Source organism: Schistocerca gregaria, chromosome 2, assembly GCF_023897955.1.
Source record: "Schistocerca gregaria isolate iqSchGreg1 chromosome 2, iqSchGreg1.2, whole genome shotgun sequence".
In the NCBI taxonomy this organism is placed as follows: Eukaryota; Metazoa; Arthropoda; class Insecta; order Orthoptera; family Acrididae; genus Schistocerca; species Schistocerca gregaria.
Window position 1 is genome coordinate 358,740,592 of NC_064921.1, and position 26,027 is coordinate 358,766,618.

The window sequence follows — 26,027 nt, forward strand, 5'->3', positions numbered from 1 at the left end:
GTGATCCTATAAGAGTTCCGTTTTTACCGGTTGAGGCACTGAACCCTCAGAACGGGCCACGGACATTGCAGAATTACGTTTGCCAGCGACAGCCTGGCGAAGTGAAGCAACGCGAAGCTGCGGCACGGCGGGGCCAGTGTGTGTGTGCGCCGCGGCTGCGGCTGCGGCTGGTATGTGTGTCGGTCCTGAGCCAGCAGCGGCGGGGGCGATAAGAGGGCCGGCAGAGGGGCGGCGCCGCCCACACGCCATGGCGCAGCCCCGACCGCGACCGCGACACCAGCTGCTGCAGCGCGGCCGCCTCGCTGCCGCCCTGGCGGTCACGTTTACCGCTCTCGCCGCCGCCCATCACCTGCCGCCCACCATACGTAAGTCGTCGTCTGCTCAGGCACGACACGGCACGCTGCAGCTGCTATCAACAAAGATTAGTGGTCGTATAATCTTAGTATTTTCGCACACTATGTTAAAAAACTCAGTCAATAATGTTAGACTTGTGTAGTGGTTGTATCAGTAGACATCATACGCTGGGCTAGAAAAAGCGCATAGGCCTATTTCAATAAACAAAGTTGATGTTTCCAGTTCGTTGGTTAAGAAGGTTGGGGAAATATGTAATAATCATTGTAACTGCCTTTAGGAAGCAGTTCGTCTAATATCATATAACCGTCTACATATCTAGATATATTCTCCGTTAGCCACAAAGCGGTGTGTGGCGAATGGCACAATTCGCGCCAAAATCATATTTCCCGCCCTCTGTTCCACTCGCGGATCACGCTAGGGAAAAACGACTGTCTGAACGCCACAGTACGAATTCTTATTTCCCTTCTCTTCGAATGATGATCATTACGCGATTTGAAAGTTGGTGGTAATAATATACGCTCTACATCCTCGGTGAAGATTGGATTTCGGAATTTAGTGAGCAGCTCCTTTTGTTTAGCGCACCGTCTATCTGCAAGTGTGTCCCACTTCAAACTTTCTATGAGATTTGTAACGCTCTCGCGATGGCTAAATGTACCAGTCACGAATCTTGCCGCTCTTCTTTGGACCTTCTCAATCTCTTGAATCAGACCCATCTGGTGAGGGTGCCATACAGACGAACAATACTCTTTAACAACATTGGTGAGGGGTAAGTGGGCTATATGCAATTATGATCCATCTAGTTTCGCGGCGTTAGTGCCACATCTTTAGGGTTACAGCTGTCTGCAAATAAGAGTAAAAAAGAATAATGATCCTGTTTCAGTTAAAATTTAGTTTTACTATACAAGAAACTATATAGGAAAGATTATGTACCGACATTCATAATTTATTCCAAACGATAAGCAGTAGATGAGCCATCACTGTTTGTCCAACTGTGTTAAAACTGTTTGACGGTCAAGAGGTCCGTTGCCCAATTTAAAACAGAGCAGAATGCAAAGAACATCATCCAGATACAGGAAATTAGAATAAGAATAAAGTCGTAAACCAACCGGATGTCAAAGATAAAATAGATGATACGTGTAGGTGGTGAAAGCCACATTCACAGCGGCAAAGTAAAATAAATCGCAAAGCAGAGCTTATTTGATTGTGCGATAAGTTAAGTTTAGATAAAATGCTGCATACAAAATAGAGCGTCATCTAAATAAACGAACTGGAGAAAGGAAAACGTAATATCCTGTGTAGACATACCTAAGGCTTAACATCGTCTCACAATACTTAACGATTATAGAGCTCAAACACCGAACAGCGGATTAAACAAAGGCGATTCCAGGGACGACTGTCAAATAACTGCTTGTAAAAATTGTTTGGGTTAGTGAATAGACAGCTGTAGTAGATTATTCTATTTATGCAGTAGAAGTTTGCTAAAATCTTGTGACGGCGCAACTCTAGTTGGCTCAATAAGCATGGTTACCCCCTTGTTTTTAATAGATAAAATAACAATTGCACTTCAGGCTCTTCTGCCTTTCACGTGTAAAATTACTTGTAAAGATGGTACCCAACTTTCTCTGCCACTGTTTACGATACTGTTTCCACCTTCCGCGGCATACGTTCTAACGCGTATGCGCCCGATTTCCTTATCGGCTTATTAGTTCGTCTAGGTGATCACTGCGGCCTTCATGTTGTCAGGACACTTTCTGCATTTTAATGTCTAGATCTCTTCGAGAATGTTGAGTTTATGCCCCTTTCTGTCCCGATGAAGAATTTTTTAATTATTTTGCAAATTTATAATGGTGTGTCCCTCCTCACGCAGATGATTACTTAAAGCTGCCTTTGAGGTAGCTAGATTAAAGTGTTCTTTAAAGCTCGTGCAAAACTTTCTGTCTGTTTATCCAATTTTCATAGGACAATTGTGGCACGAAATGCAATATATCCCATTAGTATTATCTACTGGTAGAGTTTTCTTTGTGCCTATAGTTCATCCCAACGTTCTGTGATATAAAAACGGCAGTTGTATGTTGCTCTGTCGTAAATGTGACCGAACTTTCTTTTCAACAAGCAGGAAAACAAATGAGGTGGAAAAATGGGATTTTACTCTCATATATAGCGCCATAATATGAGCTCTATCTACAAATCAAAGCAGTTCATACAGTGGCGTCTGTTAAATGATTGAAGGTTAGGAACTTACGGTCTCTAGTTATTCGTTATGGAGTAGTTTGCAGCTCTTGTGTTACAAATGTTACGTATTACCACTAAGGGATATGGATTTTGATTCCATAATACATCAATTAACAGACTGTTATACTCTGATGAATGCAGAAAGAAGTTACAAGACCCACACTGTATGTGCAATGCAAAAACCGCCAGGCAAAGCACTTTCACTTTTCCAGAATGAGATTTTCACTCTGCAGCGGAGTGTGCGCTGATATGAAACTTCCTGGCAGATTAAAACTGTGTGCCCGACCGAGACTCGAACTCGGGACCTTTGCCTTTCGCGGGCAAGTGCTCTACCATCTGAGCTACCGAAGCACGACTCACGCCCGGTACTCACAGCTTTACTTCTGCCAGTATCCATCTCCTACCTTCCAAACTTTACAGAAGCTCTCCTGCGAACCTTGAGAGCTTCTGTAAAGTTTGGAAGGTAGGAGATGGATACTGGCAGAAGTAAAGCTGTGAGTACCGGGCGTGAGTCGTGCTTCGGTAGCTCAGATGGTAGAGCACTTGCCCGCGAAAGGCAAAGGTCCCGAGTTCGAGTCTCGGTCGGGCACACAGTTTTAATCTGCCAGGAAGTTTCATATCAGCGCACACTCCGCTGCAGAGTGAAAATCTCATTCTGGAAACATCCCCCAGGCTGTGGCTAAGCCATGTCTCCGCAATATCCTTTCTTTCAGGAGTGCTAGTTCTGCAAGGTTCGCAGGAGAGCTTCTGTAAAGTTTGGAAGGTAGGAGATGGATACTGGCAGAAGTAAAGCTGTGAGTACCGGGCGTGAGTCGTGCTTCGGTAGCTCAGATGGTAGAGCACTTGCCCGCGAAAGGCAAAGGTCCCGAGTTCGAGTCTCGGTCGGGCACACAGTTTTAATCTGCCAGGAAGTTTCACTTTCACTTTTGTTTCAGATTTCTTGTACACAGCTGTTGAAAATGATCTACATCGTAATCACGTCAGACAGTGCAGCGACACTACACGAAATGTCTCACATTTTCTAAATATCCAAGGACACTGGCCTAAAAAATCAGCAGCTGCGACGTTCTACAGACCAGGTGCATGAAAGTGTCGATTTGAATCTCTGTTACGAAACATTTCAGTAACAGAGAAGACATTGGGCAACACTTCTGGAACTGGGATATAACGTTATTTATGTAATTTTATTTGAACTCCTTGAACTTCTTAAACTATACGAAAGTTATAAGTTGACAGGTTTATTTTTGATATCAATATGTAGCTGTTACGATTCCAGAGACACGTCTAATATGCAAACATTCAATTATACGGCAGTGAGACGTTAGATATCGCGCTTCCACATAAAAGCATCAGACAAATTTCCCTGAACAACATAGAAAACTTTCCTGGTAAGACATGTACCTATCCCGTAAATTATAGCAATAAATACTATCGCATTTCGTTCCCGCTACATCTTCAATGGAGGAGGAGATAAAAAAATAGATCCTATGATATCTTGCTTGCCACAATTTTTCTGATTGTTTCCATGATCTTTGTTCGTTACATGGATTGTTATGAAGCATCAGAAGATAACCAAAAAAGGTTACATATTACATAAGCTCAGTAGGAAGTACAGCCAGAGACATTAAGAGGAGGCTGTCTTCGGCAGTAAAAGTAACAAAAACGATAATATCGATTTATGTAATAAATGTATATTTTTGTGGCTTACGTAAGATATGTGTGTAATTAAAATAATTGACAAGCCACGATCACTTCAATAGTTTATTAGATGACCGGTTTCAGCACTCTGAAGGTGCCATCATCAGATCTGTGAAGGTATAACATAACAGGTTTGCGAGAGAGCTTTCATTAGTTAAGTTTATACATTGCAATTATTACAGACCCACATACCTGAAAAGTGGATTAACATTTATAAAACCATACGGAATTAATGGCATATGAGGCAGACCATCGTATAAAATCATTGTCACAACCAATAAAAAATAATAAAAGTCTGCTCTCATGTCGTTCTTTCCATAAAATATAAAACTGAAGTCCCTAGATAAAACTAGCACTGCTCGCTGTGATTTTAGCGGTTCACAACCGGCCACCAGATAGCGTTGTCCAAGCAGCGCATACACAGTCCCACGGTATAACCACTCATTACTACTAAAACACAACTTTACTATAACTGCTTGTCACATACCCATGCAAAGTCCACATTTGCGCATACATTTCCCGTACATACTACAAACACTATAAAGTACATCAATTACAAAGTAAAAGCATCTGAGGCACAGTCATTATCCATTAGCGCCTTACAAAACTACATATTATAATTTACCTTTATTCATATAAGGACGTCAGGAATATGCACGCAGAAAGCTGTTCATAACACGACTCAGGTACAATGTGATCATCGTTTATTTTTCGGCTGTATGTGTCTTTAGCACAAATATCAATATTACCGAATGTGTGAAAAATCCCATAGACAACACAATCCTAACCTTTGATCGCTTGACCTTGTGATTTATTAATGGTCATAGTGAAGGCTACTTTTGTTGGGAGTTGTTTTCTTATCACTTGGAAAGGCATGTTTGGATCAGAAGGTGTGAGGTTAATGCGCGATATGAGCTCACTTTCGTCGGAGCCAATGATGTAAACAGTGACGATGCATTCGCCTAAGTGAGTTACCACTAACATTGCATCAATAAAAATAATTAAACCCTCATTAGCGTTAATATTTCTAATTAAAATAATAACAGCATTTTTTAAAGAAATTAATGAGGTAATAGACTGGAGCGATTTAAGGAGTTCAAGAATCCTATGCTGGTACAGTTGAACGTTGATTATTTTATTAATTTGGACAGAATCAGAACTGAGGTAAACTTTTGCGTCTCCAAGTAACAAACTGAAAATGGCATTAATTAATTCTGGTACAATCATCATTTTTTGGATACAGAATAACCGTTGAATAGAACTGCGTAACATTTGTTACTGATTTCTGTGGCTTTGAAATGGATGGAAATACGACTATCGTAATTACAGTAACAATGTCTAGGAATTTTGATCGCTTCATTAAAGTAATCACATTTTCTAAATCACAGTTACCCAGTTTAAGTAACCATTCTGTGAAACAGGGATCATAATTTGGCCTCATAATTTGAGTTTACTTATGAATTAACATTAAAACCATAAGGGTGATCTTTTAACTGTATTTTCGACATTGCTGTTCTATTGGCATGTCTAACGACGGGTAGTACTAGACACAAATCTCCACCAACCAGAAATATTTGGCCTTCATAAGCGAAATTATTATTCACTATGCCCCTTCAAAGTTGATCGACAACGCTTAGCTCGTCTTTGGAAACGAAATCACGTCCCAAATGATGTGCTCAGAGTCACCGAGAACTTGTGAAATCTTGGTGCCAGAGCGAATCTCCGAGCCCGATGTGTTCAAGATGGGAACACTTAGTATGGACGTCGTTCTGAAGTGCGCAATTAAGTAGGAGATTGGCAGCAATGCCTGCCCATACAACTTTTAAAAACAACCTTGTTTTCATCTCATAAGATATGACACAAAGTTTTGTAAGCAAATGTTTTACCTGAGCCTACCGGTCCGTCTATGAATTAACAACTGGGAATCTTATTTTTTAGTGAATGTAAGACTTCTTCAGCAACCGCCTTCTGTTTTTCGTTTAGCCTTTCGTAAGCTGTCTTCTGCGTTATAGATTTCTGTCGTGCTTTGTGTGATGATCACAACAGAGGTACTGTGCATAAACGTATCAATCATTATTTGCAAATGTATCCATTATTTCCCGGGAGCAAGTTCTACTGGATGTATTCTCTATATGCTGTTGTAGTGTAGTATCAAAATCTATCATGAAGAGGCCAGAGTAAGTTGGTGCAAGTCCTGTAGGATGCTGCAAACTTCCTACCGTATGATACACCTGACCAAGTATTTAAAAAAAAATATCGACCACTGCCAGAAATATCAAGCGAGTTAAACTGAAACGAAGCAAATTAAAGAGGATGTTAAGCTGTCGATATTTTCTAAGTAGTTCTTAGTATAGTCATTATTCTGATCTGTGAGGTTTAAATCTCTTCCAAATTTTAATGAACCCAAAGTTAATCTTTACATTGTGGCAACACATGGGAGCTGTATTGTCACTGAACACCTGTGAAGACAACCTTGCAGAGCAATGTACGCACACTTGGTCCATATTATCAACCCTTGGTGCTTGAACTTCATTGTCTTTAGAGAAATGATAGAAAAGATAAGATTTTGGATGTTCATGTAGTTGTCTCCGTGCACCACTATTCTGGAGATAAAAAGAGTTGAACCTTCTCTCGACTGTGATTCCACTGGGCTTCTATACTTTTCTGAAATCGATGTTGTTCAAAATGTGTGTGAAATCTTATGGAATTGCTAAGGTCATCAGTCCCTAAGCTTACACACTACTTAACCTAAATTATCTTAATGACAAACACACACACCCATGCCCGAGGGAGGACTCGAACCTCCGCCGGGATCAGCCACACAGTCCATGACTGCAGCGCCTGAGACCGCTCGGCTAATCCCGCGTGGCGAAATCGATGTTCTCTTTGTTCGTCACTTTGTGGGGCTTTTCTTCTTCTGTGGTCCGTTGCACGTCCCAGTACTGTGGAATGCCCTTTGGATGGAGGTCACCTGCTCGGCATCGTGGAAACCTGACATACAGAAGAAAGCTAGGAACCCTTTAACAATTTTATTTTTTTGTCATTACTCATTTCTTAAGAAAAATTAATAAGAAAAATATTTCGGGCAGTAAATACTTATTTGTAAATATGCCGATTAATGGTAGTGAAATTAGAAGAATTGTAACGCAACGTTGTAATACTGTTAAGTAATGACGAATTTTAAATCAATTAACTTATAAAAGTAAATCGTGCTTACGTGAACATTGATGTAATTTTGTTTCTTGGGCAGTATATAACACTTGTTTAAAGAAAGTATACAACTCCAACTGCTACTGTGCATAACAGTAAAATTAAATTCTCAATAGCTGGTTCCTTCTAAATTCTTTATATCGACGTGTATGACCCAGAACACAATCTAAAGTGTAACAGCTGTCGTGCATGGCTAAACAAATCGTCACTAGATGGCACGTTCTACATTGTTTTTATAATGTTTTTAATGAAGACAATAACTTCATACTCTTTGTGTAATTTTTGTCATTATTGGTGAACGAAATCTTGAAAATAATGTCTCAATCTCAATTTTTATTGAGCCTTGCGAGAGATATCGCGCACAGACAAAGAAACACCGTTGATAAGTAATATGTATGATGATAATGGTTAGAATAATACAGTTGCAACTTTCGCCATGTTGGTTAATTACAAAACTTACCACACCTCATATCTGCTGAGCCCTTGCGGGCGTTCGTGGGATAACTTTCTTGTGACTCATCTCAGAATTGCGTCCATGTCGAAACACTGTTCTTAGCAGTACCACAACGGTGCTGTGCCCATGCCATTCAGCATCTTCACGTTAGATCGCTTCTATATGAGGGTATATACGAGGATGTTAGCATTGTTACGCAGGTTTCACTGAAGTGGATAACAACTGTGGTTACCGTCCCACTTTAAAAAAATCGGTATGTTTGTATACAATAAATCGCAAAAATCGAAATGCTAGATTTTTTAAACAAAAAACAGTCACCTCGGTGCATGGATTTTACTCCATTCGGTATTTCTATATACAACTTGCCGAAATTTTAGATATTTTAAACAAAGAAATACGTGTATCTCGGTGCACGCAATAAGAAAACACGAGATCACGAGAAAAATGGCGGTAACTAAATAAAGAAAAAATTCGATATCGTGAAATTCATTATCATAAGTTTTAAGTCTCTTCATTCCTTTATATCTCAGTTTAATATTACCTTCTTCAAAACGTTCAACGGTTGCATTCAACGTTTTCGTTCAATGTTTAAGTTCGCAGAAATTTAAATGTTTAAAAAAGTAGCTGAAACTGTGTAGCTGAAAACATAGTGATGTTGTTTTTTTACCTATATGAAAACGAGATATAGAGAAAATTTTTTTGAGAAGCGGTGCGGTAACCGCGTTTGTCATCTACTCGCTGATCTATTGTGTGTGTTTTCGGCTGTGGGGCATGAAGACTAAAGAGCAATAGTACGGCTCTGAGTAAGGCACTGGGCAGTCAGTTAGCTTCGGCTGTTTGTGCACACTCTGAAACGCAACGTCCGAGTCTGCAAGTGAGAACATAATTAACAAGCATTGTGCGTAACAGAAACATTGTTTATTATAGATGAAAATAGACGCTTGTATCCATAGTAATCGCAAGTAAAAATTATGGATATGTATGGGATGTTTTATGCAGACAACAGTGAAATTTTCAGTGCCAATGGACAGAACGTTCGGTGGATCAGCTAGCGAGGTAGCTGTCAACATACCGTTTCTTAACCTCAGTCTGCAAGAAGGATGAAACTGTGATGTATAGACGACAGTTTTGTTGGGAACGTACAAAGTTATTTTTAATTGCTAATTTAGTTACTATCTTGTAAGAGATACAAAGTAGATAATCAACAAAAGGAAATCTATCGTTGACACCAGTTTATAGGTTGGTTGACCAGAAATTGGTCACTTCAGCTGCATTCGGTGTCGGCCTCATCTGGGTGCGTGTGGCTGGAGACACTGTAGTAGACGGTTGTTAGTCTGCACAGCACCTACCTTGCAAAAACTGACTTCACCGGAAGGCCCCATTTTTGCAGGTTCGTATTGCATATGCTGACATTTCCGCCGCCACTCAGTCGATATACATCTGGGGCTGACAGTGGTCTTTTGTGCGCTGATGGATGGCACAAACGAGAAGAGTAATGCTCGAAAGTGCAGCGTGTAACATAGGGCGCAAGACTTCATTCGTTTTCTCCATCTCAGCCGCCACCCCGCCCCCCCCTTCCCAGTCTCCCTTCCTCCCTCTCTCTCTCTCTCTCTCTCTCTCTCTCTCTCTCTCTCTCTCTCTCCATGCGCGAGCGCACGCGGGCGTGTATTTCTATGTAATAGCTGATTGCATATGGTGTACTTACCGTTTTACTTTTTTAGTACTTACTATTTTCTATACCTAAAGGTACAGCGGACTGTTCTAGTAAAGACCGGTTAGGATTCAGAGACTTTTCCAGTCAAGTACCAGGAAAGTTGGTAGGGGGGTTGTAAGTAGGCTGTTTAGATTTTTATGTTGGTAACGCCACGTAGCGCTCTGTATGAAAATCACTGGCTGTGCTGTGTGCAGTCTGTGGCTGGGTGGCATTGTTGGAATATTCTCTGTTGTAGTGTTGGGCAGTTGGATGTTAACAGCGCTTAGCGTTGCGCAGTTGGAGGTGAGCCGCCAGCAGTGGTGGATGTGGCGAGAGAAATGGCGGAGTTGAGAGCGGATGATCTGGACGTGTGTCCACCAGAGACAGTAGATTTGTAAGACTGGATGTCGTGAACTGATATATATATATACATATATTTGGGGCGAGATTACCAGTTCTAGCACTTGCTGCAGAGCCAAGGGACATCTCCCGAAAACCCTGGTCAGAACTAGCGCATTAGAAATCTTTTCAATTTAATTTTGGGTCTCTATGTGCCAGCCAAGAAATATGAAAGCGTAGTGTACTAGTATGTTTATGTGTAGACAGAATAAAGTCGAAGACTTGCTCGACACTTCTAGTACCCCGCCAATTGCACGCATATGCATACTTTATAGGCGCCAAAGGCGAGTTATTACCTTTTGTGTTCCAGCTGCGTTCCTGAAAGTGTGTCATCGCAACGATCCTCGACTCAACGACTGCGTGAGGAATTCGGTCGACGCTCTCAAACCATACCTTAAAACAGGTGAGGGCTCGGCGTGCAGCTTTCATATCCTTCTGCACTCTGCAAGCATAACTAACTACAATAGAGAGTAGATGATACCTTTCGAGATAAACTTAATTTCTCTGTACGACAAATAAATAATTTAGGATAGCTGCTTCTTTGTCTATAACTTACGCGTGGTCAAGAACTGAGCCGATATTTTATTCATGGGATATTGGAACGGCTGCAGGACAAAGTCAAGTTTAATCACATGAAATTTTTTATGCAAAAGGATCCAAAATTTGCAGATAAAACAAGTATGAAAGCATAGAAATACATAAGTAAAGAAGTTACCAAAGTGGTGAAGTCTCTTCCACAAACACAAAACAGTTAATGGAATTTGGTCACCGTGAGCTAATAAATATGCTTAACACCAACGTGCTGTATCCTCAGTGAAGTTATCCGTGAGATCTATTGATAGTGGATGGTGTTATTACCCATACCTGTGCAGAATTACTGGAGTTCATGGTGGGAGAAGAGGAGCAGCAGTTCCTTTCCTCAGTGCGTCACTGTCTTGCTTTAAGGGATTCAGCCTTCGATGACCAGTATGAGGTGCGAATGTCTCTATTACAAGAAGTTCTTTTAATGAATCTGCTCTACACTATGATGTTGACACAACTGCAGCTCTGACATTTGACACCTACGATTGCAATACCTCTGCGTCTTCAGACTTCAACGGTATTCCTCCCACCAATGAAGCTACTTATGAGCATCCCAAAATGAAATCTTATCACATCAGGACCCACACTATCAATTTCCTTAGTGGGCTTTCCCTTCGCCGAGCCGGGAGCGCGGACAGGGGGCATCCTAATTACTGGGCAGCTCGTTAATATTACGAACCAGCTGCATTTCTTTGACATTAACTGTTCCTTTACTTCACCACGACTAGCTAGTTGCAGCCCTGTGGCTACCATAAGATGAGGTGTGTTACAGCATCCGCCGTCTGTGCATCAATCTATGTAGCTTTCTAACTTTCAAATCATTTCGTCGAACATTAGTACTGTTGTCATTTTTGCTTCATTTTCGTGGATTTCATTTTCTGATCTATAGACCTGTAATCCATTACAGATCTACTCAATGCCAGATCTTTTACAAATGTTGGTACCCTTTAACGCAAACAAACAAGGAAGTTGCATTTTGTTGATTACCGTTTTGGTTGACTAACAACGACCTTCATATCATTCTTGCTAAGGAATCAGTACCTAACTAAAGTGCTGGCCATAGCACCATCGATACTGAGTATACATCAAATTATCCTTACAGAGGAATCGGTAATACGCACGATCTGAGGAAACTGGTAATCAGCAAAATGTAATTTTTTTTATTGCAATCAAGACTATTAATTAAAAAATATTGCATGTCGCTGAGTGTTCTTCACCCGATGATGTCAGGACTTACAAATCCTAGATCAGCCTAATTTCCTACATTCCTTCAGATTTCAGAAATCTCATTTCTGCTGCCTGAATTTTAATAAATGTTTTGCATAAAGAAAGTGATTGGTATTTACCCGCTTTAGTCATTACCTGAAAGAAGAAGCCAGGGAATTCATTTAACGAATTAGGGACATGATTTTATAATGCAACACTTGGCTGAGAATGAAAGAGCTTAGCGTATTTTACTTGGCTTCAGTACTTCTTTTTGAGACGAATAATATACAGAAAATTACCAGTAATTTATGACCGTCAGTACTGGTGTAGTTCCCAGTTCTGCTGATTTAATTTGGACTTAGCGAGGGAAATGATGCAGAGGTGACACACTGGAATCCTCTTCGGCAGAACAGTTGTTCAAATCTTCGTCTGTCATTCCAGATATAGCTTTTCCACGACTCTCCGGAAGCGCTTGAGGGTAAGAGACCTTTGAAAGAACACAACCGACTTCCTTCCCGATCTTTCCACAAATCGAACTGGTGTTCCATCTCTTATCACTTCGACGATGACTTTAAACGATGATGTACCTTCCTCCTTGAAAGGAGTCGTAAACTTTATAAAGTATCTTCAGTATTAGAGGGGTTAAGGAAGGCGAAAGATATGGACCACCTATCACCTAAGCTCCTGTGAAACTTTTTTTTATCATACTCTTGGCGTGCGTGCATTAAGAATTGCAGTGTTTCAGTGGCGCTTAATACAGATACCTCGGTTCCTTCTGAACAGTTACGGCTGTACTAGGCTCACTCGTTGATAGAACATGTTAGATACGTAGATTCGGTTAAACTATTGGTAAAATATTCGTAGTACATGATGCCTTCTTCATCGTACAAGACGCATGACATGTGTTGGGGACTGATGACCTTAGCGGTTTAGTCCCCCTTAAACATCCCAAAAACCACCACCACATGTGTTCTTACGGATGTACGGAATCTTGTGTGCTCTCCTTCTTTATGTTGGCATAAGGGCACTTAATCAGATGGTCGACATCAATATTCATACTTAATTCGTTCAGAACGTTTTTATCAAACTCTATCGGTCTTACTGGACGAGGAGACGTAAAAGTGACAGAATTTGAAATAACAGCAAATAGCATAAATTATTTCTGTTGTCTGCACTATCGTCACTCGCTTATTAACTAAAGAAAGAAGAGTAAGTGCGATATTACTAATTTAATCAATTAACTCGACAAATTTCATGCTATTATTAAAGAACGATGCAGCAGATGATGAATGTGAGACATAACATCCCAAACAATGTCCTAGCAACGCGGTAGTGGGCTACATAATTATATTGTCCTCTGCAAGAACACTTCAACGTCGCCACCGATGGTAATTCTTGAAGAAATTTCAGACAGTTATTTTTATGCCTGTAACGTCTGTTTCATATTAGATGGTTTATAGGTTCGAACAGCGTTATGACGGGCGATATTTACAGGAATTATAGCAAAACATCACAAAGGTATTTAAGAAACTCAGAAACTAGAATGATCCAGATATTTGGAAATGATTGCAAATGTCATCATTTGTAGACTGTGATTAGGCTATAGGACCACAGAAATTGGGACACCAGGTGAGTAAAACAGAACTTGATGATACGTTCATTGAATTATAGAAACTTCCTGAACGGATAAATAAAAAGAGCGAAAAATCGTTACTGAAGTTACGGGATCCAATGAAAACAATGGTATTTACCAAAGAGAAAACATTATAGCCAACACTAGAAACGAAAATCACAGAAAGAAAGGAATATTGCAGTGCAACGTTGCACTGACGCTCAAATAATTAAGGATGGAGCGCAAGCTCGGATTTCTCAACGATATGGAAGGAAGATGATCATAGTGTATTCAATGAAACCATCTGAGCATTCGCCAAAAGCTACGAAAAATCCCGACAAGACTTTCAAAAACTCACCACCCAAAACACACACATGCTTTCCCAACCGCAGCTTAGACTATTTTTGTGGTGTTCAGAGGACGAGCACTGTTTTATGGTCAGCTCCATCTCTGAGACAGCACACATCGACACAAAAAGCAAAATCGTAACTGATATATAAGCACAAAAGAAGACTTCCAGACATTAAGCATCAAATTTTAAAATATCTTCCTCGCAGATTACTTCACAAAGAACTTGAACTGTTATGAAGAACCAACAATAAGACGATGTGCTCGTTGGACAGAAAAGCATGAGCGGACCACGCATGCAGAACGACGGTAACTCAGGATACAAAAGGGGACGAAGTTCGTTGTGAAATGCAGGAAGTCAAACGTAACCCAGCGGACTACGAAATGATGGCGATAATAAAACACAGACAGTAACAATAAAAATATCAACATTTAAAGCAAGGGGAGCACCCTAGATTAGTGCTTCTTCAAGAAATTTTTTGAAAACCTCTACTAACTCATGTTATTGTTTTTGTCGTTGTTGTAGTCTTCAGATGAAGACTATTTGATGCAACTCTTCATGCTACTCTATCCTGTGCAAGCATCTTCATCGCCGAATAGCTACTGCAACCTACGTCCTCCTGAAACTGCTTACTGGATTTATCTCTTGGTCTCTCTCTCTGTTTTTTATGCCCCACACTTGCCTCCAGTGATTGGTGATTCCTTGATGTCTCAGAATGTGTCCTATCAACCGGTCGCTTCTTCTAGTCAGGTTGTGCCACAAATTTCTTTTCTTCCCAGTTCTGTTTAGTACCTCCTCATTAGTTATGTGATCTGCCCATCTAATCTTCAGCATTCTTCTGTAGCGTCATATTTCTATTCTCTTCTTGTCTAAACTGTTCATCGTCCATATTTCATTTCCATACATGACTACATCCACACTATTACTTGCAGAAACGACCTCCTGACAAACCTTTGTTTCATGTTAACAAATTTCCCTTCTTCAGAAACGCTTTCCTTGGCATTGCCAGTTTACATTTTATATCCTCTCTACTTCAGCCATCATCATTTATTTTGTTGCTCAGACAGCAAAACTCATCTACAACTTTGTTTCATTTTCTAATCTAATTCCCTCAGTATCACTTGATTTAATTCGACTAGATTACATAATCCCTGTTTTGTTTTTGTATATGTTCGTCTTATATCCTCCTTTCAAGACACTGTCCATTCCGTTCAGCTGCTCTGGTACGTGCTTTGCTATATCTGACAGAATTACGATGTCGTCGGCAGACCGCAAAGTTTTTATTTCTTCTTTCTGGACATTAATTTTCAAACACAAACTTTTCTTGGGTTTTATTCACTGCTTGCTCAATGTGTAAGTTGCTCTCGTGTATTAGTTCCAATAAGTAATTAAGCCCAACTTTACAGAACCTAATATGAACTGAACTGTAACTGATCTGAAAGCAGCTTGACTTTGTATTAAATGCGCAACGGAAGTAAAACAGTTATCTGCCCTTATCAAAGTTTCCACTTACCTCGCGCCTTGACAACATTGTTGCAGTCAAACTGAAATGGACGTGGAGAGTGGCTATTCCTATGAAATGATATTCCAAGACAAAGATTTTAGAAAGAAATATATATTCAAAAGACAGAGTGAAACATCACGTGACTTTCACACATAACATGGGTCTGAACAATACCATGCTTAATATAGCAAACAATGATTTAAAAAAAGGGTTGAAAGTTAACAGAGAATTTTTAAAAAATCAAACAGCTTAATAAATTAATATGTTAGGCAATGACTCAGGGAAGTGGGTGGACTTTTTCTCAGCTCTGCGCACCTTAACTAGTTTACGATAATCATTCCAAAAAAAGTTGTGCGTAGTGCTGAAGTCTTCAAAAATAACAACATTATTCAAAATCCATATTCCTTTGACCTTTCAAAGTACACATCTTACTCATTCTTGCTGTCCTTTCTTCGTCTAACAGATACAATCACAAGTCCACGCAGCATTACTAAATACGTCCATCACCTACCACACTTCAACAAAGAATGTATCAAACTGCTCAAAGACGAAGACTGTGCCATGACAAGATCAAAGATTGTTTAACAGTAAACAGTAACGTAACTTGCTCTCTCTCTGAGGTGCACATCCATGGCAAGCAAATATCAAAATATAGTTTACAAATGTACAGATTCAATAACATCGGGGATAAGCTAGAACCATGTCCCAATGCGTTCTTAACCACTGCTTCCCTTTCACGCCCTTCGACTCTTATAACGGCCATCTTGTTTCTGAACACATTGTAAATAGCCTTCAGTTTCCTGTGTTTTACGCTGCTACCCTCAGAATTTTCCAGTCAAATGTTCAAAAGTTCAAATGTGTGTGAAATCCTATGGGACTTAACTGCTAAGGTCATCAGTCCCTAAGCTTACACACTACTTAACCTAAATTATTCTAAGGACAGACACACACATCCATGCCCGAGGGAGGACTCGAACCTCCAGTCAACAGTGTCGAAAGCTTTCTCGAAGTCTACAAATGCTATAAAGGTAGGTTGTGCCTTTCCTTAACCTATCTTCTTGGAGAAGTCGGAGAGTCAGTATTGCCTCACGTGTTCGTACATTTCTCCGGAATCCGTATTTATCTGATGTGACTTTTCATGCTTTCTCGACATATACTGATGTCGAGCAGTTACATCGATGAAATATTGTGCGAGTTACACAATACGATTCGGCGGCAAACCGGAGAAGTGTATTTGCACACTTATCTCTTCCGATGTCGGCTTCTACCAGTTTTCCCATGCTTGTCTAAAGAATTAATGTTAATAATTAGCAAAACATCACTTACTAAATTGATAGTTCGGTAATATTCACACCTATAAGCCCACGCTTTGTTCTGGAACTGTTATATGCTTCTTGAAATCTGAGGGTATTTCGCCTGTCCCATACATCTTGCCACCAGATGAAATAGCTTTCCCATGGCTGGCCCTTACAAGGATGTCAACAGTTTCCGTGGAATGTCGTCTACTCCGTGATATATTAATGTATTATTTATGTTGCGAAATCAATGTCATTAAAAGATGAACGTACTGTGCCATTGGACAGCTTACGTCAGAACGAAGAAGGCGAAGAATGCCTCGAGCATAGCGTAGGTGAATGCACCCGCATCCGAGCCTCGGCTGTTCAGTCCAGTATGCGCGGGATACGGGCTCGGCAGCTTTGGGAACCGGGGCGGAGGTGCCGCAATGCGCTGACCACGGACGCGTCTGCTTCGTCGGCAGTCAGGGCCCGCAGCGGACAATGGCGCTTACGACAACGCAGACTGCTCGCGACGGTATTTCGTAACGTCGAACTTCCGACCACAGCTTAAACTGCACTCCTGTTTCGGTCACACGTGTGCATGCGTGAGTGCTGTCTGATTGTCAACACGTTGCGAATGATCCATTTAAGTCGTTACACAATCATCACTTTTCTATATAGGGCCCGTAGTTACTTCGCTTTCTATACCAAGCGACAGTTAGTAGAATACGAAAGCGGCGCTCATCTAGAGGGAAGACTATGCGGCCAGCAACGCACGTCAGCTGTCTGATAAATTTCCGTTACACTTTTACGGGATTCATTTACAGAGAGAGCATTCTTTTTGGTAAAGGCGGAACCGAGTTAGTATTTCCGTCCGACTAACTTGGCTGAGGGTTTCCGTGGTTTTCTTAAATCACTTCAGTCAAACGTCAGGGTAAAGTACTTTCACACCTGAAACTATATTCTGCAAACGATTGGAAAGTGCTAGGGAGTACTTCTTGCGGCGTACTGTTTCCTTTCGTCCCATTCACAGACAGGCTATGTGTAGAATGACTGCTTGTATGTACTAATGCACGCTTCACGGGAATGACATATAAGGGGGCTGGATAACATTCCCAGTTTCCATTAAAAACTGCTAAACGGGTTCTATCAATTTTCACAAAATACTGTCAACACGTGTAATGTATGTCTATCATGGATAAGATACTGAACTACCTGTCTTCACTAATTTTCTTTCCCTACTTCCCTACTCCTCTTCCTCCTTAATCTGACGCTCTGTCTCCTGTGACTCTATGGGACGTTAAACACTACCTTTCCTTCCTTATGGGACATTTTGTATGAAAAGTAATCGATCTAGTAAGCGGTTCGGATGAATAACAGTCCGAAGCTCGTGGTCACGCGGTAGCGTTCTCGCTTCTCGCGCCCGAGTTCCCGGGTGCGATTCCCGGCGGGGTCAGGGATTTTCTCTGCCTCGTGATGACTGGGTGTTGTGTGATGTCCTTAGATTAGTTAGGTTTAAGTAGTTCTAAGTTCTAGGGGACTGATAACCATATATATTAAGTCCCATAGTGCTCAGAGCCATTTGAACCATTTGAGCCATGAATAACAGTGAACAGAAATCATTGTGATGCTTAGTAATGAAAACAGAATATTACAATCTGGTTGCCCTACGTTACCCTTACAATTCTGTACACATATTTTCACAAAGTGGATATAATAGTTTTTTCTCAGCCTATGTAGCCTATCAACATTTTCCTCTTTGTTTTACGCATTCGTACAGTTATGTGTTTGACAAGCGAACGTGATGTCGTTTCCTGTGAGCGGAAAGTGTTCTCATTGTAATGGTGGCATGTATGCCTGTTAAAAAGAATTATCTGAAGATGCGATGACTACAGCAAGATTCTGTTAAGCCGGTCATTGTTAAACAAAATAAAATGCCAACTGATCTTGGCTGCAGAAGATTTTCCTGTCCACCAATGAAACATCGCTCTCTACGAACATGCACAACCTATATTTAGCATTAAAATCATTCTTTTCTTTGTTGCCATAACAATACCGACATCTTATGTTCTTCTGTAGTAAGATGGAAATGCGGTGTGGCTAGGGCTACTTGTCGGGTAGACCGTTCGCGTGGTGCAAGTCTTTCGAGTTGACGCCACTTCGACGACTTGCGTGCCGATGGGGATGATGGGCTGAAATGATGATGATAAGGACAACACAACAACCAGTTCCTGAGCGGAGAAAGTCTCCGACCTAGCCGGGAATCGAATCCGGGCCGTTAGATATGACATTCCGTCGCGCTGACCACTCAGCTACCAGGGTGGACTGTAGTAAGATAACATTGTATCAGACGTGGATATGACGCTGTCACCTGATTTTCCTACACAACATTTACCATTTAATTTTAGTGTAGCACATTTACGGACAGCTTCCTTTTAAATCCTCTAAACTGCTTAGTTCGAGTAATAGCTCCAGTGAAAGACGTCGTACGTGTTAGAGACCAACCAATTTCACCTCTTTAGAAATTATTCGCCAACGTTTAAGTACGAGTAAAAGTTTTCTTCCCAAGCTACGATTATCGGGAATGTATTATCTTATTAAAATGTGTAGAATTTATTAAAAACAAGAAAGAATAGTAACAAGTGAAATGGGACTTCTACTAATGACTGATACTCCTCGACATTTTAAAAAATTGCTAAGGTCGAAACAATCATCATGGTTAAGATATCACACAGAAATTTCGGTTTAATTGTTTTCCCAAAATATTACAGAATGGTCCGATAGCAATGATTAGATTAGATTAGTTTTTCGTTCCATAGATCTGTGTTGAGGAGATCCTCGTGGATGTGGAACACGTCACCTATTTTTTTTAAAGCTGAAATAACAATACTAATAGTATAAATATATACAACACATCATATGTTTCTATTAAAAAATTCGTCAATGGAGTAGAAGGAGTTGGCCACTAGTAAGTCTTTCAGGCTCCTTTTAAACTGATCTCTATTTGTAACTAAATTTTTTATGTTTGCTGGCAAATTATTAAAGTTGAGTGTTCCTGGGTAGTGGACCCCTTTTTGAACTAAAGTAAGTGCTTTTAAGTCCTTGTGCAGATCATTTTTGTTCCTGGTATTGTATGTATGAACTGAGCTGTTTGTTGGAAAAAGAGATATATTATTTAGGACAAATTTCATTAAGGAGTAAATATACTGAGAGGCAGTAGTTAGTATACCCAGTTCTTTGAAGAGGTTTCTACAATACGTCTGTGAGTTTACTCCACAAATAATACGTATTACACGCTTTTGGTCTCTGAAAACTTTTGTTTGACTTGAAGAGTTACCCCAAAATATTATACCATATGACATTATGGAATGAAAGTAGGCAAAGTATGCAAGCTTTTTCACTTTTATGTCGCCAATGTCTGATAACAATCGAATTGCAAAAACACATTCGTTAAGGCGTTTCTGCAGTTCTGTGGTGTGCTCCTCCCAACTGAATTTATTGTCAAGTTGTAATCCCAGGAATTTAAGACTGTCAACTTCTTTTATCTGCTCTTCTTCGTACTTTATGCATATGCTGGGTGGAAAGCTCTTACAGGTTCTGAATTGCATGTAGTGAGTCTTTTCGAAGTTTAATGTCAGTGAGTTGGCTTTAAACCATTTATTAATATCTATGAAAATATCATTAGCAGATCTTTCTAGAGCTACATTCGACATACTATTTATTGCAATACTTGTGTCATCTGCAAACAAAACGAACTGTGCTTCTGGCAGTGTAACTTATGAGAGATAATTAATGTACACAAGAAAAAGCAATGGCCCTAAGATGGATCATGTAACACCACATGTAATTTCTTCCCATTCTGATGTTGACTGATGACTTAAATCACTAGTCCCTTGCACTGACACCTTTTGTTTCCTGTTAGCGAGGTATGACTTGAACTATTTTGCAGCACTGCCCGTGACACCATAGAATTCTAATTTATTTAAAAGGATGTTGTGGTTTACACAATCGAATGCCTTTGACAAATCACAGAAAGTACCTGCTGCTTGTAACTTGTTATTTAATGAATTAAGTATTTTTTCACTGTAGGTGTAAATAGCCTTTTCGATATCAGAACCCTTCAGAAATCCAAACTGTCTTCTTGATAATATGTTATTTGTGGTCAGATGGTTGAGAAGCTGCCTGTAGATTACTTTTTCTAATTTTTTTGAGAATGCTGACAAAAGTGAAATCGGTCTGTAGTTTGATGGCATCTCTTTATCCCCTTTCTTGAATAGAGGCTTAACGTCTGCATATTTCAGCCAGTCAGGAAATGTCCCAGTTATAATTGACTGGTTACACAAGTAACTTAGAATTGTACTAAACTCACAAGAACATGCCTACATTAACTTTGTTGATATTTCATTATAACCACTAGAAAGCTTTGTTTTTAATGATTTTATTATGGAAGTTATTTCTTTTGGTGATGTGAGTGACATATGCATGTACCTGAAGCTATTTGTAAAGGCTAGCTTCAGATATTCAAGGGCATTATTTACTGATGCTGACAATCGCATTCTATCAGTAACTGATATAAAGTACTTGTTTAATAGATTTGCCACACTATGCCCATCGGTTACTAATGTGTCATCTACCCTTAGTGCTATTTGCTCCTGTTCCTTTCTGCTTCTACCAGTCTCCTCTTTCACTATATCCCATATTGTTTTTATTTTGTTCCCTGACATTACTATCTTCTTCTCGTAGTGTATTTGTTTAGATGCTTGAATTACTTTTTTTTAGTATTTTACAGTATTCCTTGTATTTAGCTAAATCATCAGCATTGGAGCTATTCTTGGTCGACAGATACATTTTCCTTTTTGTCTTACAGGAAATCTTTATTCTTTGGGTGATCCATGGTTTTATTATAGACTTCTGTTTAATTTGAGTAACTTTTAGAGGAAAACAGTTTTCAAACATGGGTCTGACATTGTTCATGAATGTGTTATATTTTTCATTCATGTCATGAGCACTATAAACATCTTTCCAGTTCATATCTTTGAGCAGTTTTCTAAAACACTCAATTTTTGGTTGATTGAATACTCTCCTGTACTCAGATTTAGCAGTCTTGATAATCTGCTTAGAATTTACATCTAAAACAAGGAGCTGCATGTCATGATCTGATAGTCCATTTATTACAGGCTTTATGATATGATTTTGTTCCTTTGATTTGTCTATAAAAATGTTATCAATGGCTGTCCTTGAGGATTTAGTGATCCTAGTTGTAAAGTTTAGAGTGTGAGTTAGACTGAAAGACAACGTTACTAACTGCAGTAAATGTTTACTGGAAGACTGAATTAGAAAATCTGTATTAAAGTCACCAGCAATCAAAATTTCTTTGTTTCTTACTGTTAAATAACCCATAAGAGCTTCTAGATGATTTATGAATAGATTATAATTTCCTGCAGGTACTCGGTAAATAGTTACTATTATATAGAATCTGTTATGGAACTCTACTTCTGTTGCACATGCTTCTAGATGCTGCTCTCAACAGAATTTATTAATGTCAATGTTCTTGAATTTATGGCAGTTTTTAATAAATGTGGCAACTCCTCCTCCCTCCATATCTACTCTGCAGAAGTAGGAAGCTAGCTTAAATCCTGAAATGTCTAACATATCTATACCAGTGTTCACTTGATGTTCAGAGAGGCAGATTATGTTAATTTCGTTAGATGAATTCATTTCATCGATACAAATGAGTAGTTCATCAACTTTATTTCTGAGTCCCGGAATATTCTGGTGTAATAAAGATAACTAATACTGCATACTAATGCGATTATAACTGCTTTGGTGAAGAAGAACTGGCAGTTTCTGATTACTTTCTGTTAAACATTGTTTAAATGGAGGCTGTATGCTAAAATCTGATTCCTGTTCGTCTATTTTCTCAAACTGAGTGTGTCTGCCAATCTCTCTTAAAACTCATTTTCTATCCCCCTTTCCTATCCTAAAAAAGGCATCCCTCTGACACCTGTGACCACTAGTATTTTACCACTTGTGACAGTGTCCCCCCTTAAGTTTTCTGCAATCAAGGCAGACAGTTTTTCCTTCCCTTTCCTATTGAGGTGAAGGCCATGCCTAGTGTAGTCCCTCCTATCAATAGCATTCACAGGAATCAAACCAATATGGGACCCTATGTCCGTCCTAAGCAGCCACTCCAACTCCAAGTTCACCCTCCCTATAGAAGAGTTCAAATGAGGCCGATCACGGCGTCCCAACACAGACACAAATCCCACACTCGTTTGCTTCGTTGCTGATGCTATCTTCACCAGGTCACTCTGTATGGAATATTCAGAGTCTCTGTCAATGCTGTTTCCCGGACCACCCACTATAACCACGGCATCCTCCTTCGTGAAATCCTTGCATAGAGAACCTATATCCTCTGATATCTGACCCAGATCTGCACTAGGCTTGAAAAAGTTTGTGACCTGGTACTCTGGACCTAGATTTTCCAGCAGTAGTTGGCCAACACCTCTACCATGGGAACTACCTAACAACAGAACTTCCTTTCTCTTCACAAATTTCCCTACCTTTTTCAAGCCCTTGAAAGCTTGTTGTGCCCTTTCTACAGCTTCAGCTACATGAGGCTCATCCGATTCTGACTGAGGCAACAGGTCAAATCTATTTTCAAGATTTATCACAAAGCTGTCTGATGCTCTCGTTTGCCTGTTCCCCCTATTACCTGTTGCCACTTCCCACCTCTGTTCACCCTTCTCCCTCTTTAACCTGTCCAGATCCTCCCTTGCCTTTTCTAGGTCAGCTTGAAGAGCTGCAATTTTTCCTTCCTGTTCCAGTATTTTCCTCTCTCTATTGCAGATTCTACAATACCACTGGTGAGCCTCATTTATGTCCCCATTTCCCACGCCGCTACATTCGCCCCAATGAAAGAAACTACAACATCCATCACACCATACCCCGGAACTAACGATCCTACGGCATGTCACACACTTCTCACTCATGGCAAAAACAGAAATCGTATAAACTGATTTAAGTACTGGCTAATACGTAAATAAAGCACCCTAGAAACTATTCAGGCAGATATAAATAAGTTGAAAACGTAATGAATAAAAAACACAGGTGATTACATATAAGTTTAAGTCACTGTCTACTTACGATACGCGCGCTTGAAATTAAGCCTAAAGTCTGTGCTATAGGCGCGAGAAGGAAAATAAACTTCTTACCCCGTTTAATCTTATTTAACACTTCAACAACACTTCCACTAATGTAACAACACTTATAATATATTTATGCCAACTGGAAACGTTTACCTATAAGTTTAATTCGCTGCTTACTTACAATTCGCGCGTGTGAAATTAGGCCTAGAATTCGTGCTACAGGCGCGAAAAGAAAAATACGCTTCTTACACCGTTTAATCTTATTTTATACTTCACTAAAACTTCCACTAATTCAACAACACTTATATTATATTTATAATACATGTAGACGTTTAAAAATAGCTTAATAACAACGCCTTTTATAATTATTTAGTGCAGCAAATACTCGAAGAGTCCGCGTCGGCGCAGTGTTGCCAACTCTTGAAAATCGACAACTGTGGAAGAAGATTTTTATTGCATCAAGTCACGGAACCGTTTACAGATACTTCCAGCCTTGTGAATCGGGGCACTGTAATACTGGAGGACGCACTGCCCCCACTGGGAATAATAATAATAAGTTCCTTCAGTGATCAGTCACCATAGCTGATCTTACCACTTAGGTTTCAGATTAAACTAGCACCCACTGAAAACTACCGTATTACAAAAACCGTTAAGGGATCTCAACACCGTTTCAAAATTGGAAGGAGACAATGTGTTCTTTACCTCTCTCCTTGTGTTTTTCGTAGGCAATCACATACTGCGATAAGGATCATTGTAAAAGTAAACTCACTCGATGATGTTATATTGGTAGATCATAACTAACTGCATTGGTAGTATGGGATACTGCAACCACCGAATCCGTTGCTTCCACCTGCTTCATAAAAGTTTCACAGAGGCATTTCTACAATGTCCTTTTTTGTTTTTTCCCGTTTCACTGGATTCATTGATAGATGTCCAAAGTTAAAACACAAAAATGAATGCGTCTGATAATTAAAAATGAGTGTAACATACTATACGAAAGTCGAGGCATTACAGTAACATGCCCGATGTGCAACCATAATGTATGTACAAGTTAGAATTCGTGTGACATGAACAAATCAGTTAAATGCCACATATTGTTGTCTCACCGTTGACAAACGTTGCAGCATGAGTGTTTTGACCTAGACCTTGAGCTACATTGTAACAATACACTGAGTCAAGGTTATTAAAACCATAGTTCCACTACCATCATTATCACAACATATATGGGCGATTCTCGCTAACCAATAGATTGTGAACCGAGCTGATGATACCATAGGCTGCATATACAGTGTGTTGTGCACTTTAGTTACTTAGTTTAAGTCTACACTGTTTCAGGTATGGTAACGACGTACGGTTGCTTATTTAAGTATGAAATCAATGCTCACCATTTTTCATGGATTTTCATCTTTATCGTTTGTATTCTTTTGGGATTTGTTTTAGGATGTAGACCTCGACCTACAGAGCATCACTCCGAATTCATCAAATCGTTAGCAAGCCACAGGATGTACCGTAGTATTAATAAAATATTCTCGCTGTGCATATGTCGCAGGTTTTATGAGGATAGCAGTAACACAATACCTGTAATATATGAGTGATAAGTGCTAAATATGTAACTGAAAAACCCAAGAGTACGTGACAGATAACGCCATGAATATCGAATAAAAAAATGTTTTGCTTATAATGCCAAATTATGCAGTACGTGAAAATAAAGTATCGCTGCAGAAGTGTAACTTCTCTCATATAGCTAGTAATACTATATGTTTTCAGGAATTGTCTAATGGTTGTAGACCAATTACAGTTTTACTCATACAGTGATAGCACATTGATGTAAAGATGTAAGTTTCATAAATAAATATATATTTTATATTTATTTTGACACTGATGCATGTTTTTTAAAAGCCTTTCATGTATGAAATTTATTTTATATTGCTATCCTATATTGCATGGTGGCTTGTTTTACAGTTTCCTTTTGTAAAATAGTTAACTTTTGTCATCGTTCGCTTGCAGTGAAATTTATCAATAATGTCAAACCTTATTTGGATTCTCTGTAAATGATGACTGCGTAGCTTTCTTTTTGAGGAAACTCTGTTGTATATCTTGTGTGACGTAGTTCGTCTACATTGAATGTACTGTACTAAATAATCACTACGCAACTTTTTAACAATGAATTATTCGAATGTCGTTGGCTGTATCTCTTTGCAGTACGTTTTGGCCCTTTACCCAGAAGTTTTGTAATTTTGCCGTTATGATTACTTGTTGCACAGTACTTTTGATGTTAAATTACCTTTTGTTAATTCTAACGTTACCCA

At 39.6% G+C, this 26,027-nt stretch overlaps 1 protein-coding gene across 1 annotated transcript in view; it reads left to right on the forward strand.

The window, feature by feature from the left end:
• The first annotated feature begins 247 nt into the window (after nt 1–247).
• LOC126335778 (circadian clock-controlled protein daywake-like) overlaps nt 248–26,027 on the forward strand; it is a 75,345-nt gene continuing 49,565 nt past the window's right edge. Inside the window, exons 1-2 of the mRNA XM_049999240.1 lie at nt 248–365; nt 10,351–10,443. Coding sequence (XP_049855197.1) covers nt 248–365; nt 10,351–10,443 — 211 coding nt within the window. The remainder of the gene's footprint in view (nt 366–10,350; nt 10,444–26,027) is intronic.